The 19,160-nt window shown below is 35.7% G+C and overlaps 1 protein-coding gene across 1 annotated transcript; it reads right to left on the bottom strand.

Moving 5' to 3' along the window:
• Positions 1-254: 254 nt before the first annotated feature.
• On the bottom strand, positions 255-4,945 carry LOC142607028 (uncharacterized). Its single transcript, XM_075778439.1, has 2 exons — positions 1,456-4,945; positions 255-862 (listed from the first exon to the last, which is right to left on the bottom strand). The coding sequence occupies exons 1-2, from the start codon at positions 4,325-4,327 to the stop codon at positions 480-482; spliced, it is 3,255 nt and encodes a 1,084-aa protein (XP_075634554.1). The 5' UTR covers positions 4,328-4,945; the 3' UTR covers positions 255-479.
• Between the last annotated feature and the right edge of the window lie 14,215 nt (positions 4,946-19,160).

Raw genomic sequence — 19,160 nt, forward strand, 5'->3', positions numbered from 1 at the left:
TCTTACAATTTCACTTCATTATTGTATAATCTCAGGGTTAGTCTAATATAAATTTTTGAAGTCATCCTAGAATTTATTCTAATAATTTTAGATGTGTTTTGGACAAGGAAGATTCCACTTTTTTTTATCTGATAATTGGAGGAAGGAGATTTAAACCTTGACATTTTCATTAGGCTACAAGACTCTTAATTGGCCTTGGCCTCATACTCGTATAGTCAATTGTTTAAAATGCTTTGGACTCGTTAACCCAAAAAAAAGAAGAAGGGAGAGCTGTGTGACATGAAGCAAAACCAACCACATTCATGTTTCTAAAACTGTACAAGCCCGAGGCCACCAATGAAACTCAATGGTGCCACTACCATAAGCTTACTTATCATTTCCCAACACTAACACCACTGGTTCCTTCTTATCTTGGGACTGAAAAGAAAATCAATCATTGATGCCTAAAGAAAACAAAACAAATACGAAAACCAAAAAAATCAACTTTGATTTGAGGACTGCTTTATTAGAGGCTGAGAAGTCTTCCCCCATTCTTCAGGTGGGCTCTTCACCTCCATTAATAGTGCCACCACTTCCTTCATGGTTGGCCTTTCTGCTGGCGAAGAGTTCACACAAAACATAGCAATTCCGAGTGTTTGAAGCATCTCTTGCACCATTTGATCAGGTAAGCCTTGGAGCTTTGTATCTAGTATTGATACAGCTGGTTCAAAGCTTCCCATCTTCTTTTTCACCCACTCAACAATATGGAGCCCATCACCTACTTGGGGCTGAACTGCACTACGCCCACATAATATTTCCAGCAGCACTACTCCATAGCTGTAGACATCACTCTTCTCTGTTATGTTCATGGTGTATCCATATTCTGTATTGAACATTGAAATCTTATTAGAAATGCAATTGACAATGCAGGTTAAAACAAATGAATCTCTAACAATGCTGTGATTCTGTGAAGGCTCTACTGGATGTCTTTCATCTTAGCCTTTTGTAAACAATAGACAAAGAGCTTAATAATTTGCCATGGCATTGGGAACATATGAACTCTAGGATCTAAAGAAACAACAGAGTATCTAAGAACAATTAAGTCTAGGTACACAACATTTTCACAATTGTTGAGGTGACAGATTGTGATTGGTGTATAATAAAAGTGATGTTAGTGGTTGTCTGAAATGAAAGTGATGTTGCAATAATCACAATTTTCCACCTCAAATGTTGTGAAAATTGTTATGTCCATAGTATTGTTGATCTAAGAACCTGAAATGGGATGAATCAAAGTTGAACAAAATTGATAAATATATTTCCTATAATATCTTCAAGAATGTGCATAATGGAACAGTAATCTCAGCAGGTTAAGTGTATAAACAAAAAATCTTATCAAAGGACAATGCTTTCAGAATATACAAAGCAAGCACTAATGTAATGTAAGTAAGAGAGGGAGGGAAGATCAAGAATACTTGCCTGGGGCAATATAACCATAAGAGCCAGCTACTCTTGACATTGCATGGTTATAGTTTGGAGAGTTCATCAACTTTGCAAGACCAAAATCTGCCAGATAAGCTTCAAATTTGGAATCTAGAAGTATATTATTGCACTTGACATCTCTGTGAAGAATTGCTGGCACACAATCATGATGAAGGTAAGCAAGACCCTGAGCCGACCCAACAGCAATCTTGTACCTAGTTTCCCAATCCAAGTTCCTATTCCCCTGCAACAGCTGTTGTAGGTTACCATTAGAAATGTAGTTGTAGAGAAGCAGCTTGACACTCCTATTGGAACAGTATCCTAGCAACTTCACAATGTTCCTATGTCGAATGTGTCCAAGAATTTGAATCTCCGACGCAAAAGAGTCCACTGGTTCTTCATCTCGTTTAGTTTTCCAGAGCTTTTTCACTGCAATCAAGTCCCCATTGGGCATTTCTGCCTGGTAGACAACCCCAGAACAACCTTTCCCTATAACATTTTCATCTTTCAAGCAATCCAGGATGTTGTCAATGGTGAAGTTGAGCTTTTGAAATGGGATGAAAGTCCATGGATAAGAGAAGTCTTCAGCCCCTGAAGAAGATGGCGATGTTCCTGAAGATTTATCCACTACATACTTGTGATTACGCGTTAGTATAATCCATGATGCAAGAACTGCCACAGTAACTGAAGCCAGAATTACACAAACCAAGCCTACAATTTTGGCAGATTTTAATCCACTACTCCTAATGGGACCGAAAGAGCATGTAGACCCATCAAGGGACTCACAAAGATTCGGGTTCTGAAAGTATGAATTTGAGGATAAAGTTTTGAAGAATGGTGTCACTGGAATAGGACCTGAGAAATTGTTGTAGGAAATGTCAAGGGAGGCAAGACTGGTTAAGGAACCTAGAACTTCTATTTTACCATAAAGCATATTATGGGAAAGATCAAGCGATTGTAGCTGTGTCAAACTGGCCATTTTCTCAGGTAATTCTCCTGTAAACCCATTGTAGCTCAAGTCCAAACTGATTGTCAAGCTTGTCACATAACCAATTTCAGGTGGAATTGCACCAGAGAGGTTGTTGTAGCTCAAGTCAAGCAGAGTTAGTTTCCGCAAGTTCCTCACGGATTTCGGGATTGAACCTGTCAGCAGATTATTGTTGAGAATGAGCTTGTTCAAGTAACTCATATTTCCAAAGCTCCAGGGAATTTCATCAGTGAAGCTGTTCCTGCTGAGATCAAGCTGCTCCAAATTCACAAGCTCACCAAGCTGAGATGGGATTTCCCCAGTAATGTAGTTATTGTGCACATCCAATAGCTCCAGAACAGTGATGTTTGCAATCTCAAATGGAAGGCGACCAGAGAAATGGTTCATGTACAAGTCAAGAAACACAAGATTCTGCAATTGGCCTATCTCTTTAGGAATAGGACCAGAAAGCTGATTCTCCCCAAGCCTCAATCTCACTAAAGACTGACAATTGGCAACACTTGGGGGCAACCTTCCTGATAATAAGTTCCCTAGAAGCAGAAGCTTGCTCAGCTTCTTCAAACCGAAAATCTCTTCCGGTATAGACCCAGTAAGCCTATTCCTTGAAAGGTCAAGAACATATAGTTCAGTGCAGTTCCCAAATGAAGATGGTATGGTTCCGGACACCAAATTACCCCACAAGAAAAAATTTTGCAATAGTTTCAAGTTACCAAGTTGCCATGGAATGGTACCTGATAACTGATTCTTTTCAAGCTGAAGAGCAGTGAGGCTTGTGCAATTGCTCAATTGCCACGGTATTGTCCCCGTTAGTGCATTATCCGATAAATGAAGCTGTTCGAGCACTGCCAGCTTCCCCAAGTCACCTGGGATTTCTCCAGCAAGTTCATTGGCAGAGGCATCAAGAACCACAAGCGATGAACAATTGGAAAGCTCAGCTGGGATTGGTCCAGATAATGCATTTGCCCAAACAAGCAAACTAGTAAGCTTTTGCAACTTACCCAATTGAGGAGAAATTGAACCAGTGAGCTTGTTCATGTACAAATACAAGTTCCTCAGCTCAGAACACTGACCAAGTTCAGGAGGTATAGAACCAAAAACCTCAGTCTCATACAGTGACAAAGTTTGGAGATTGACCAAGTTTCCAAATGTGGGAGGGATCACACCAGAAAGACCAGTGGCAGCAGCACCAAATGTAGTGAGATTGGTGAGTAGTCCTAATTGTGCAGGAATTTCTCCTGTTAGATATGGGTTCCCACCAACTCTAAACTGTTGAAGGGAAACCAAAGAGCCTAGTTGTGATGGGATTGACCCATTGAGAAGATTGTCTTGAAGACAAAGAACTTGTAATGAGCTTAGTTTGGCAAGCTGTGGAGGTATCCTACCAGACAATCTGTTGGAGTTCAAGAAAAGGAATTGGAGGGAAGAGAGAGTGCCGAGTTCTGGAGGAATAGGACCTGAAAGGGAATTGGAGGAAAGGTCAAGGAGACGAAGATAAGTGAGTTTGCCAAAGGAAGAGGGTATGGTGCCAGAGACATTGGTGGAGGATAGGTTGAGAAGTTGCAAATAAGAGAGGGAAGAGAGCTGTGGGGGTAGAGAGGAAAGGTTGAGGAATGTGTTGGGGATTGAGAGAGAAATAACTCTGGTTTGTGGAGAGCAAGTGATGCCTTGCCATGAACATGGGGTTAAGCTTGATGGGTTCCATGAGGAGAGAATAGAGGATGATTCTTTGGCAGAAGGGTCTGCAGAAGAGAGAAGGGAGAGAAGGGCTTGTCCATCAGGTGAGAGAGAGGTAACCAGTAAGGTTTTGTTCATGGTAATAATATAGAAGAAGAATAGAGAAAATCTTGCAACAAAATGGTTGGCATTTTTCATTTGGGCCATGGAAAGGGATAAGTGATGAAGGTTAAGGTTGAGAATGGAGTACTAGTGGTTCTTTGTGGTGGTAGCTAAGTTAGAGATGGAAAAAGTCCACTCTTGGAGACAACATGCATGTGAAGGAAGCTATTGTGATGGTGAGGATGCTTAAATTTTACACCAAAGTGTTGAACTTGAACCCATGCATGTGAACAAAAGAGTCTTTCATGTTTCTTTTTTATGGTGGAAGATAATTTTGAAAACACAGTAAAAAATATATATATTATGGGTGAAGAGTGAAGAAGACCAGTGCTTATCTTTCTTACCGGAAAATGCCCACCTTTCTTCTTTCCTAGCAGGTGGCACTGGTAGTGGTGGTGAGAAGTTTAAGCCTCAGCTTGCAGTTTATGGTACTCCACCAATGGTGGTGGCCATGATATGCTTAGAGGGTTGTGTTGTTGTTGTTGGAGGCGCTGCTTGGGGTGGCTGAGCTTTGAGTTGAGTTGAGTTATACAGCTATCAGCGAAGTGTATTGGCAGTCTTTGCTTGTTTCTATATCTATATCAGTAAGATACTCAAACTTTCGAGTCCCATTACATTACATTTAAATACAAACATTTGTTTTTCTTTTAGTGTAATGATTTGGGCACCACTGTTTTTTCATTGCCTGCTGCCTAAACTGCCCTTAATATCCATTGAATAATCAATGTATCAATATGCTTTTTTGTGGGGACAGTGTTGATAGTTATCACTTCTGCAGTGGAGGTGCTCCTATAGTCTAATCCTCTGCTTATACAATTGTCACTCATGACCAAATTCTCTGATATTTCAAGTAAGGTGGGATAACTATCTACTAGGGGCCCAGTTGCTAAATATATGAATGGTTCATCCAATTTCACATTCCATAAGGGCACATTAAATGAGATATGGGAACCCAATTCCCTTTCTGATGTATTCCCATTACATTTTTCTTAATTTGTTCATAAATGAGATGTTGTGATTGATGCCTACTAAAAATATTAGAAAATTTTATATTTTAAACTTTATAATTTAGGGACGTAATAAATTAAACCTTAAAGTTTCAAAAAGTAATTCAGTTCAATTTATTAAACCCCTAAAATATAGGTTTAAAATATAATTTATTCAAAATTTCATTGGTGATAGACTCAAATAAAAATATTCTGATCATAATAGACCAAATCAATGGTTATATGAAATATTGGGTAAATTTATCCTATCATGATGTAATCCAACGGCTAGGGTTACTCTAAATTGGATAACATGTTCCAGCATGAAATGTCAAAATGGTAATTGCAAACAATGTGGGTCAGATTTTCAGGAAAATGGGTCGGACAGTACCAAAGGATTCAGTGCTCCATGCCCATGGATTGGAAGTGGAGCTGGCACAGTGAGAGAGTGGCTGCCTAAGTGCCTAGGGAAGAGGAAAACTTTGATGATAATATAGGAGTGAGGCAGCTTGGGAGATTGTGAAAGGTGAAGTAGAGTTGGACTTGGAGTAAGCAAATCAATTTCAATGTCTTTTTTCTTGCATAAAATATGATCCCTCAAACTTGGCCTTAAGTGTTTATTATAAAGGATTAGGGTTGAAGGGTGGCGTGAATGCTGAGGAAGTTTTTAATTGGAGCATCTCCTTGTAATTGTAAGGGCAAAGTTTTTATATTTGAAAGTACAAGTTTTCTTTCACATGATTCGTTAAAGGAATATGTTAACAGAGTAATTCAAGACATGCAACTTTTTTTTTTTTTCACAATTTTGTCACAATTCTCACTTAATAGATTGTAAGTGATTGTTTATTACTTTCATTTCTGACTTAATAAATTGTTAGTGATTGTTTATTACTTTCATGTAAATTGTTATATTTTCTTCACTACTTACAATCTATCACATAACAATTAAAGCAAAGTTATGGTAAAAAAAGTTGCAATCCTAGATTTTATCCATGTTAACTAGTTTGTGAATGCACTCATTAAGAAAGAATAACGTGAGTGTCGCTATATTAGAAAATAACAAAAACAAATAAACAAATACCCTTTTAATTATTGTTGGGTGGCTCTACAAAAAGGCTCATTGATTGCCAAAAAAATATTTGAACTTTAACTAATGCACTCTGAGTATTTGTTAAATGAAACCTAGTTTAAAAAAAAAAAAAAGATATGTTAGTAAATGTGAATGATTTTATGTATTGTCATTAATTTGACAAATTTTCCTTTGAATTGATTTAGAGCTAAACTCTATTCTGAAACAGTAATAATAAAAAAATTAATGCATTTTTACTTTGTGATTATTGTGGGGAGGTTAAATTTAGTAAAAGAGGGTAACTTGGTTACCGAGGAAGAGATGGTGGGTTTGTTTTGGGAGTGGGGCAAAAGAAAATGTAGAGGGTCACATGACACTGAGAGAGGGTGAGATTTTTGAATAGTTTTGGGCACGGGTAACGATTAGGGTTTTATTAGGTTTTGACTGTATCTAACAATTCAGCCGCACGAGACACCTCTCATTAATGTCACAAAATTTTACATTGTAGCTTTGTTTTGAACACTCATGATTTTGATCAAACTGGGTTTTTTTTGGCCATGAAAGGACTGTTTTTGTTCCTATAAAATTTGAGTTTCATGGGTATCTTAGGAAACCCATGCTATTAACCCAAAGAGGTGTCCCACTGATCATGAGTGCTCAAACTAATATCCTAGTTATTGTTCTTTTCCCCTTTTGGTTGGTCTTCCTGGTTATTATCGTACTTTTGCTTTGCTTTGCTTGGCTCCTTCAAGTCAAAATAGTTAATAATTGGACTCGTATATACGTTAAAGGCCCAAGTGATTGACGTGGGCTTCATTCATCACTCATTTAATAATTTTACAATTTTTCTCAAAAAAAAATTTAATAAAAAATATTATCACTATAAACTATTTTATAATATTTTTACAAATGATTATTATGGCTAATTTTTAATGGTTCTCATTTGAGATTTTCACTAATATCACTTTTTCACTTACCAATAACTATTCACCACATCAACAATTTGTTAAAAAAATAATAATAATTTGTAACTTTATCATTTTCCAATTTAATGTATAAAGTAATCCTATGTGCACAATAATTTCACAATAAATTTTCGGTAGCAAGCTGTTATTCGCTATAATATGTGTTCACTACTAACATTATTTTTTTTTTTACCCACCAATAACAACTTACCACGTAAGATTTTTTTTCCTGGGATATGACTCTGGGTCTTATTATAAATTGACATGTAACTAATTATGGAAAGGGTCATGCTAACAAGTGTCCTTAGAACAATAGTTAACAATCCATTTTAGGAAAGTTTTGACACCACTTTTATGAGAAATGAAAAAAGCTGTCAAAATATTAATTGTTTTTTTTTTCCTTTTCTCATAAAATTTTTCTTTAAATGAATTGTTAACCAATACTCTAAGGGCATTCGTGAGTATTTTCATTGTAGAAATCATTCAAACCCTCGTAATAAAATTTGTAAACCATTTATTGAAGGGCATTAATTATATTCAATACTATATCAGTTTGTAAGTTTTTTTTATAATAAAATTCATAGTACTTTGGCATTTTCTTTTTCTTTTTCTAACCAAGACTATTATGAATCAAATACCAACTTTTATGAAACCTTTTGAAGTAATTCATCCATAATTTCTAGTACAAGTTTCTTTTTGGTGTACGCCACATTTGAATCCACATCTATCATGATAACAATGAATTTTATCAATTGAACTAGTTGGAAGCGATAATTAGATTCTTTTGTAATCATATGAAAAATATATCTAAAAAAGAGAGAAGAAGAGAAGAGATTACCAATTGGTTTAGTTCACACTTTACACACACTTTGTCGCAACTAGCCTACATGACAGACTAGGAGTGGTAGAGAAAAAATAATAGTCAATGTAATAGTGATATACAACTAATTACAATCTGTCATGCATGAGAGTTGTGACAAAGTGTGTAGTACTCTCATTATTGATATCAGGTTTCTCAACAAAAAAAAAAATTATTGATATCAGAGGATCCATCTTGTTTTTCCGAACACTCCAATGGACACGGAGTGCACGGTGCTCGTTCATGTTGCTTAAGCCTCCAAAGCTGCGGCCTTGGAGGGGGCATCTTTTATGTTAAGTTATACGCAAGATAGGTGATTTTTTATCATCACCTTTACTATAAAATAGTAAATCATAAATGTAGCCCAAACGTCATAAAACTTTCAATTTCAACTTGTCATCCAACAATGAAGTTATTGCAAATAAAAATCAGATGTACCTCTTTAAGTATTTTCAATTAGCTGCTACATACAGGATCATATAAGAAATGTATTTAAAGAAGATTAATTCCTTAAGGTTGACGTATATCATTAACTCATACATTGATATCCAAAAATAAATCTTTCTTAGATGGGTGAAAGATAAATATATTTTTATATGTTAACCAGCAATGTGCTTGGTAACGTAACCTGCTCGCATAATATCTTCAAGGATACCATACACAAATTGTTTTAGCAGCGTTACGAATTTGATCAATTTGGGTTAATTATATGGCATGACACAACCTATTTAAAATAAGAACTTTAAAATGAGTTTCAATTAGTTTAATTGGCAAAATTTTCTATTGTATAAGTAATCTTATGTTCAAATTTTGTCTGTCTATGTGAAAAACTAATTAATAATTATTTTAAAGGAATTTGAATTCAGTATGTGATAGTGGTTGAGAGTAGAGAGGCTGGCTAGTCCACTGTCAAAGGAGCAAGACTCGTATAAAAGGGGTCCAAAGTTGACGTTAATGCGCCACTAAATCTACATGTCTGCTAACAGCATGTATAAATAATTATCTGAATCTCAGTTTCAGTGGGTTTGAGGAGCTCACCTAGTCTTAGGGGTCCAAATTTGTATGTTGTATAATAAGTATGGTCAATAAAATATTCAGATGCTTGGCATGTCCTCATTATAGTCAGGCCATAAGATAAGAGAGAGCTTAAACTTAAGCCTACCAACATTGACATGGGTCTGCACTTTGCAGTGCAATAGGGAGCATGAATTAATATTATTATTAGGCGCAAGCTTGTGTGAACAATCAAAGCCCACAATATGGAACATAGAGCGGCTCTTACCTTGTTTATAGTTCACAATGATGGTGACTGTTCTTTTGTTATTTGTAATAAGATTACACTTTCTGCGTTAGGCATTTAAAAAATGCAAGAATCTCTCTAATCAAGACGATAACAGTCTTTCTTTTGTGGGTTAATAAATTTTCTTATTGTTGTATGTTCAAAATACACCTACACTAAAAACCAATTAATGTCTTAACTTGATGATAAAGAATAATTATAATTAAGTGGATACCATAAGTTAATAACACGGAGTGGATACATACCTTAGAAATTAATTTTTTCCTAAAATTTTTCGTGGATCCTATGCCAGTTAAATGAATAATAAGTAATTAAAAACATTAAATTATTGAACAAAATTTACCTCTGATGCAGCTATGCTACCAAGTAGAACCTAGCTATGTATTATCATTCCTTTGTGGTCGGTAAAATGGGTTTTTCCACCGCATGGACTGACTTGAGGGTACCTTTCTTGGAATTTAGTATGGCCTTTAGATTATGTTCATGGAGCCCCAAACCCTATTTTGTTACAACGTGCCAACTTGACTTGGATTCTCTATCATTCACAGCAATCTTTCTAAACAAAAGAAAAAGACACTCTTTTGTCAACAAAAAAAAAAAAAGACACTTTGAAGCAATAATATAAGGCAACATGAAGATGACAAAAGAGGGGTGCCATTTAGCATTTGCCCTTTGGAGATGAGGTGCTTAATGACATTATTAAATGTCTGATAGCAGATGAGTGTGTACGTAGGATTATAGGGTTGGTAAAGAACTCAGTGAAATTTCTTTCAGGAGAGATACAGATTCCAACCTAACAGACATCTTACTGGAATCCTGCTCTTCAGTCAAGAGGAGAGAAGACTTTTTTGCAAGAGTTAGTAGGACATTTTTTGATGCATGACACAATTTTTTCTCTCTTTTTTTTTTCACATTTTATTATATCCATGATCTTAAACAATATACAAGTTTAGTTATTCATTTTCACAAACTTGTTTTTATAGATCCAGATTAGGTCTAATCCTTTCAGTGCACTGGACCTGGTCGGATGGTGACATATGTCCAAAAATGGACATGTGTTACAATTTTAACGAATCCAATGTTACCAAACACTAGACCCAAACATTTCCCTGTTTTTATACCCTGAACGGTAACCAAAGCCCAAAGGCATCTTGTTTTTTTCATACATTATTTAACTAATCATTTATAACAGGTTGTATCCAGTTCTTTTTCCTTTTTCCCCCTCAGCACACTAGAGAAGACAAAAATAAAAGATGCCTAGAAATGAGACTTTTATCCTGTTCATAAAAACCATGCCTGCAGTGCTAAGGTAGAGAATTCTATATAGAACTTCCTATGAACTTTTTTCTTGAGAAAGAGATCTTTCTATGAACTTGGTCGTATCCATTTATATTGCTTGTATTCTTCTTATATTCATAGAGAGAAAGAGAGATAAAACTTGATGGTAGCAGCCTCTCAAAGGAAAAGGCAGGGCTGGAACTAGAATTTTTTTTTGTTTGGAAAGGTAAAATTGTAGTGTTAATATATTAGTTAAAAGTCAAGACAAACTATTACACATGCGTGAACATACATAAACACGTATAAACCTTAATATTTTGATATTAAAGTATGTCATAATTTATAAATGTATTGTATACAAAATTATGAACTATATATATGACAAAATTATATTTGCTAGATAATTTTTTTGGAGAACTTATCATCTTTTAAATTCAATGAGTATATACAAGTTATCTAGTTTGATATTAAATATGTCAAAAAGTTGAATTTAAGAAAACAAAATATAATCATTGGACTAACTTAAAAACATACACCATCACTCTCATAGGATGTATCCTACGCGCTCACGAGTCCCACACATTGATACATATACACACATATATGATGCATGATAAAATTATTGTGTCCGAACTCCGAGGGAAAGACTGATAAAGGAAAACTAACTTTTGGAGAAACTGAATTTCTAGTAATGAGTGTAAATGAGATTTACATATCTTGATTAACTAAAAAAGAATTTAGTCTATGTTTTACATATACAACACCACTGGAGTTTTCTAACTGCAATTAGGTGCCAAACTCTAACAAACAAACTACTATTCTATTAGTCAATCCTGTGACATGTGTACAGTGTTGTTGCACAGTGCTAACAAATTTTGCTATGAGAAATGGTGTGTTTTGTATTAATCATCTCCAGAATTATCTATTAGAATCATTTGATTAAGTGGCAACAACGCCATTTTGTGCTTGAGGTGAATATCTTTGGAGACAACATCGTTTCTCCATTCTTCTTGACCGTTTGATGGACTACTCTACATGTTGGGCATGCATGGGTTGAGTTGGGTCGGGTTAGGGGTTTTTTCAACCCAACACATCATAGGGGTTTACCAATACCCAACTCAACTCACGTTGATTGGGTTGGACCCATGGGTTGAACGTATTTTTTTTAATTACTATTATTAATATTAAATTGAGAATCAGAACAACACCACCACAATAAGAGAAAATTTATAACCAAATAATCCTAAGCATAACACCAAACCAACACAAACTATATGAGGAGATCTTAGGGTTTGAGTTTTATTTAGGAAGGGGGGGTAAAAAAGTAAATAACAAAATTGCATAATATATATTTTTAAATTTAAATATATAGGGGGGTCTGGTTGGATTAGGAGAGTTTATGAATCTTATGACCCGAACCTAACCTAACCTACTGTAAAAACAATTTTTATAACCCAACCCTATCCAACCTACCAACTCCTAAAAACTAACCCAACTTGGTGGGTTGGGTTGGATCGAGTCGGTTTTGACAAGTTGGCATATTTGCTGTGCACTCCTATCTACAGGCTCTATCTTTGCATCTCCCCTCAATCAAATGGGGGGTTTTAGCCATGTGTTTGGAAATCAAAATTTGAAATTGAGGAGATGGTAGCCTTTTGTGAGAAAATTAGCTAGTTGATCTTTAGATAAAATGAATTTAACCAATGGATCCTTTTGAAGAACCCTCTCACGAATGAAATGATAATCAACTTCAATATGTTTGGTTCTGGAATGGAACACATGGTTGTAAACAATAGCTAGAATTGATATATTGTCACACTAGAAAGTAGGAGTAGTGGGCTGGAAGACACTTGAATCTTTGAGAAGCATTCTTATCCAACACACCTCTACTGTAGTAATGGTAAAGGCTCAATGTTCAGCCTTAGTAGAGGAACAAGACACTGTAGCTTGCTTCTTAGCAGACTAGGTAATGGGGCAATTTCCAAAGTAAATCAGAAAGCCAATGATTTATTTTTTATCAAAGGGATTCGCAGCCCAATCAACATCTATATAGGCTGAAAGAGTAATGGGACTAGGTGTGAAAGCAATGCCTTAATGTAAAGCACTCTTAAGATATCTTAAATTGGTCAACATATTCTAGCATAACTTGACACATGAAATACCTTCTATTTATCCAAATTGTTTAAACTCCATTGATACCAATGCACAAACAAAATACTAGCAAAACACCCACCCTTATTAAACAAATTCACATGATCCATAAGGAGGCGTTGCACCAAAGGCATGGTGTGTAGCCAACCTGCTATCTCACCAAAACCAATCCAACCTGATGGACTAGGTTGGGTTTTTGTGGGCTGGTGAGTTGGGTCAAATTGCTAATTTTATTTATTTTACGTTATTTTTATATTTGGGTTGGACTGGATTGGGTTTAGGTTAGCATGTTCACCAACCTGACCCAACATTACCATATACCATGTATACATGCCAAAAATGCAAATTGTTAGGACATATGTGGAATTTGTTAGGACATATGTGAAACTTGTTAGAACATATGTTATTGTATATTGGCTAATCTTTTTAACAAAACGCACTTTACTTGTAATTGGGTAGATCTAGGATGGTTTAAGTCATCAAGAAACATGTTGTTCAAGTCAAGAGTTAAAGCCATGCAAATCTGTCCAAGAAATAAGTGAGGAAGTGTTATATTTTAAAGATCGACATCTAACTCGATAGATTATATCTATTGAAGTTTAAATGACAGTTTTAGCCTGATGCTTGACAGTAGCTCGACTAATAACCTATCTATCGAGATTTACGAAAATCAGATTTTCAGATATATTTTTCACGCATATCCAAGTTATTTGTGTAAGATTTCTTTTTTCATAATCTTAGACATATATAAGGATTATTTTAAGGGCCGTCACAGTAAGATGCAATATAATGCAACTTGATGCAAAGTGATTATTCATGCATATTGTGACCGAAGACAATTTGCCCTAATTCATCTTTTCATTGAAGAAGCTACTGCGTTTTTTGCGCCGAGGGTTTTGTAACCAAGGAGCTTATTGATCTTTATCGTTATGATGAACTGAAGAACTTTGCAGCCAACATCTTCCTCGAGTTGGTGTGTTAATCTCGTACTGGGATTCGTGGAAAGGAGTAAGCCACGTACTAGGATCCGCACATCGATTGGTTAGTCACGTACTTGGAGCCGTGCATTGAAATGAGAGATTGTCACTACATTACAAGTCCAATTGTGTATTGGGGTAAGGGTTCAACTGTAGGTTGGTATAAGGTACTGGGATTCCTTTACTTGTAACCGCTTGTTTTGATAATAGTAGATGTTCGGGAGTGTTGACCTTAAATTCTCCCGGTGGGGTTTTGCCTTGGTGGTTTTTCCCATTAGTAAACAAATCACCCGTATCAAATTTATTTTCCGCTGCATTTAATTATTTGGTGATTTGTTTGTGCTACCACGCTCATTACATGTAATTGAATCTAATTAATTTCACTTGGCTAAATTAATTGATTAAGTTACCAAAGGGGCTTGGCCTATCACAAATTGCACCCACTAAATTTCACCAAAAATCATTCTATGCCTCTAACCTTACTTTTGTTCAATTGAGTCCTCTAAATTTCAAAATAATTTAATCAAGGCATTCTATTTATGTTAGCACTATTCCATTAAACACACCAAAATGACACTGTTTCTAGTGTTTGTTGAATATTTAAATACTAAATTATTATTTTATTATAATTTGAAAATTAAAAAAAATGGAAGACTAAAACTGTGAAACATAACACACTATCTCTACACACACTCTCTAATGATCTCTCTCTCTAAAGACCATGGTCAAACTTTTAAGCTTTGCCTCAAGCCATCATCGACGATGGCTCTGCAAACATTATTCATGACTAGTTAAACACACTCAACTCAAACACACTCTCTCTAACACTTTTCTCAAACACACTAAAACGACGTTGTTTCACAATTACAACTCACACATATGCACAATTTGAATTCAAACCCAATTTCACAATACTTGAAATCAAAACCACCTTGACAAACCCAAACCCATACACTATTAAAAAGACCTCTCTGCACCACTATGCCCACAACATTCCACCTTGATCCAATAGCTTCACAACCTCCATGATGACCTTTGCATGCTACTGTTTTATGACTACCATGGTCTTCATTCATTGATTCTTTCTAGGTCCGAATTGAAGAGGGGGAGAGTGATAATTTGGGGTTTGGGTCTAGATAGAGAGAAGGGTGTGATTCAGAGAAAAGGAAAGGCTTGAGTTTCAAAGCCATTGCCAGTGGTGGTTGAACCTAAGAAAATCGGCGATGGCATTCCATTTTAGGGTTTGGCTAGAGAAAATATTGGTAAGAGAGATAGCGAGCTAGAAAGGGTGAGACAAGAAAAGAAGGGTGGAGTGAAGGCAGAGCCATTGTCGATGGTGATCTAAGGTAGAGTTCAAAGCTTTAGCCATGGTCGTTCGTAGAGAGATAGAGATCGTTAAAGAGAGTGTGTGTTTGAACACTCTGTTAACACAAAATTTCTCAAGTTTGAAAATCAAACAATTGAAAGTGCTTCATAAATGTAAATTTGCATTGATTGAATAGTGAATACAATTCTCTGTTTTTGACCCTTTTACAAAAGAGTAATCCTCTGATTCTATCTTCTTTGTAATCTTAACTCGAACATGAAATTTTCTTCATTTTGGTCAAAAAATGAATTGAATGATCTTTACAGTGAATTTTTGGCTATGAGCTTGTTAGAGATTTGTTGTTCTTCAAAGATTCTTTGAATTTGAAGGATTTTGGGTTGAAGTTCTTTGGGGCTTTAGAGGCTTAATCCATTAAACTTCAATGATTTAGGGCTTTTTGAAGTTTATGGAGACTGTACGTGCAAATTAGATTATCAAGACAATGTAAGAGAATGAGTGATGAATCTAACTGTACATATAAGTGAAAAAGCTTGAGAACAATAAAAATGGAAACTTTAACACTTTAACGTCTAAAGAAATGCAAATACGAAACAAAGAAAGTAAGGAAGGCATGAGAAAATTCATGGAAAACCCTTTGAGAGGGATAAAAAACCATGTGTGAGTGAAGGGGAGGATGTCCCTCACTCTTAGCGCTCTCTATTATGTGATAGTCAAAGTTTTCATACAATGGTGATGTTCTTCCCAAGGAAAGCCTTTGTTTCTACCTCACTTTCCTACCCAAGCTTCTGCCTCTTTCTCTCTATCTTCCTAGGTTCTTACCCTAATAATTCAGCAACATGTTCCTCTTATAGTACGAGGAATGTTGTTAGGTACTTAAGGACAGGTGTCAAACTGTGATTCCTCCATTTGAATCCTAATACAGCTATTGTACTATGTTAAGGCTGGAGGAGAGAGAAAACACACTGATGTCAAAGTAGTGGGATGAAAGGCAGCTCTACTATGATGTGGGGAGCAAGCCATAGACAAGGAAAGGGACATCAAGGTGGCCAAGAGTGATGCATGTGTCCTCAGCAGTGGTCCAACACAAGCTCAACCAATAAGGGGTGTTTTATAGCATCTAACCATAGGGGGTCGCTATCTCTCTTTTACACTAGCGCTGGGTGTCTAGGCCAAGTGCAAATCTCACTATTGCCCAAGATGATCACGCCGTTGGCACGGGCCAAAGATCCTCTTTTTAGCCAACGTTCAATTTCCTTTCTTCACAGCTAGCCTACGTGTAGGGTCTAGATCTAGTCACGTCAGCATTCACACATGCCTTGGCTGGTGTTATGTACAAAAACTTTTGAGCTTGATTCCAATAAAACTTCAAGTCTTGGAAGAAAGATTCAAAAGAATTTATTCGAATGTTCTTCGTGCGTTCTAGAGGCATAATTTCTCTAGAGCTTTGATGTCTTAAAAAGTTGGTGGAGAATGAGAATGAGGTGTCCGCTATTTATAGTGGTTTTAGAGGATAAGTCCCACTTCGAATTGATCTCCTTGAAGTTCAGTAATAGACTCTTATTGGCCTAAATTGTGCTTATAGTTAATTATCTCTATTTATCTATTTTGATATTGATAATAATCAACAAAGAGTCCTACTATAATTTGTTACATGTAGTTGTAGATAATTATCTCTATTTTATTTATTTATTTTAATAAAGATAATTATCCATCAATTATGATTAGAAAATTTATCTTCATTTTGTGAAGCTGAATGACACGTGGCAAATTTTAATTTGCTAATGTGATATCATCTTGGATGACTCATGTCATCATTTGATTTAATTAATTTAATAACACATAAATTTGGAATTTATTACTAAATTTTGACATGGCATATTATAATTGGCTTAACTAATTTTTCACCTCCTACACACTTGCATCTTTGTGGCCACTTCTATATGGTACAGTTGTTGTTTCATTGAATTTGCTTTATTAATAGGCTCACGATTCGAATTTGACCGTTATGGACTAGAACCAAGATCGAGTCCTAGACAGGCAGACCTAATTTTAACTGCGGGTACAGTAACAATGAAAATGGCTCCTTCCAGCCTAGTAGAATTTTGTTTTTGTCGAATTTCTTGCAAAAATGCTATTTAACTAACTCATTTGTATATACTCTTATAGCAGACTCAATATTATATTTTTAAAATATTAGTTTTCCATTATCAATTGTTTTCTCTCTCCCTCACTTATTTTTTCTCCCTCTCACAGAAGTCTCTCTCTCTCTCTCTTACTTTCTCTCTCTCAACTCAACATCTCTCTCTCTCTCTCTAGAATCACCCAGCCCACAAATCATCACAAACCAACCAAGTCGCCAATCTAACGAAAATCACCACAAACCAACTTAACAAATCACCTAGATAAAAGAACCACCGTTAGCTTCACCATTTCACATGAACCAGATTAAAGCTCCACCACCTCTATAAACCAAATCATTAATTAGAGGTTTACCACCTCCACGCTCTAGATCAAAGTACCTCACACCAACACCAGACCACCATGCCAGAGAGAGAGAGAGAGAGATGTGAATGAATAATATATATATATATATATATATATATATATATATATATATATATATATATATTCATATTGGCAATCAATAATACCACACCACAAGCAGTGTAGTATTGTTCATTGTTAAAATTTTGGTGTTGTGTGAGACTGATGCATATGATTTTTTAGGGTCTTTAGTTATAATTTTAGCATTAGGCTAATGTTTCACAGATTCTAAATAATAATAATAATCTTAGCAACTTTTTTTTTAGAATTCCACCCAGCTGGGGTAATTTTATTCAATAGGAAAATCTTTGGTTATAAAATTCAAAACATTTGGTGGAACATCCTCCATCCAAATACGCAAAGGAAAATACATTCTAGTCTCCCTAGCTAAAGCATGTGCTACACTATTGCCCTGCTGCCTTACATGAGAGATAAAATAAGTTTGAAACAAACCAACTATAGACATAAAATCTTTCACTAAGTGCCCAACAAATGCATTTGAGCTGTCCTCATCCCTTACACTTCTCAGCACCCCCTTGACATCACCTTCAAAACACGCATTCTTGAAACCCAGTTCATGAGTGAAGATGGCAGCTCTCCTAGTAGCCAGCATCTCGAGCACTTCCATCGATGATGGCGTCATTATTTTCTCTGACAAAGAAGCCATCACCTCCCCTCATTTGTTCCTAATCACAACTCCCACCCCGGCCTCATAAGAATCTCCAAAGACTGGACGATCAAAGTTTACCTTTACTAAGTTAGATGGAGGAGGCTGCCAATGGTTCGGACTAGGTTGGCTTTGACCAACTATACTCAGCTTCTTCTGCTGAAACTCAGCCAAGAGTGTCAAGGCTGATTGGTAAATTTTGTGGATTGGGGTACTAGCCTCCTTGCTTCAAAACTTATTTCTACGTTGCCATATCGCCCAAGCTACCATTGCAAATTTATCAAGATCTCGTGTCTCATCATGGATGATACTAACCAAATCACACATAGCTTCCACTCTAGGGTGTTTCATCCTCACTACTACAAACAGGGCTTCCCAGGTCGATTGGATACAATATTTAAATAGTAGAATTAGGCTCATTCTCAATATATATTGGGAAATGCTAACGAATGCCCTTAGGGCATTGTTTAATAATCTATTTAAAGAAAATTTTTATAGGGAAAGAAAGAAAAACAATTAATGTTTTGATAGCTTTTTTCATTTCCCATAAAAGTGATATCAAAACTTTTTTAAAATAAATTGTTAACTAATACCCTTAGAGCATTCGTTAGCATAACCCATATATATTAAGCAAAAACTAGAACAACACTGTTTTGGTGTGTTTAACAAAACAATGCTAACCGAAACAAATTGAATATTTGAATGAATAATTTGCATTTTTTGCCTAAATAGTGAATATAGAGATTTGAAGTAAT

The sequence above is a fragment of the Castanea sativa genome, chromosome 1 (genome assembly GCF_040712315.1).
Source record: "Castanea sativa cultivar Marrone di Chiusa Pesio chromosome 1, ASM4071231v1".
In the NCBI taxonomy this organism is placed as follows: Eukaryota; Viridiplantae; Streptophyta; class Magnoliopsida; order Fagales; family Fagaceae; genus Castanea; species Castanea sativa.

Bases quoted from the DNA above. Each gene is read 5' to 3' on its own strand.
- LOC142607028 (XM_075778439.1), bottom strand. From the start codon at position 4,327: ATGGCCCAAATGAAAAATGCCAACCATTTTGTTGCAAGATTTTCTCTA. The intron at 863-1,455 runs GCAAGTATTCTT...TGTTCAATACAG, and splicing joins TTATGGTTATATTGCCCCAG to AATATGGATACACCATGAAC.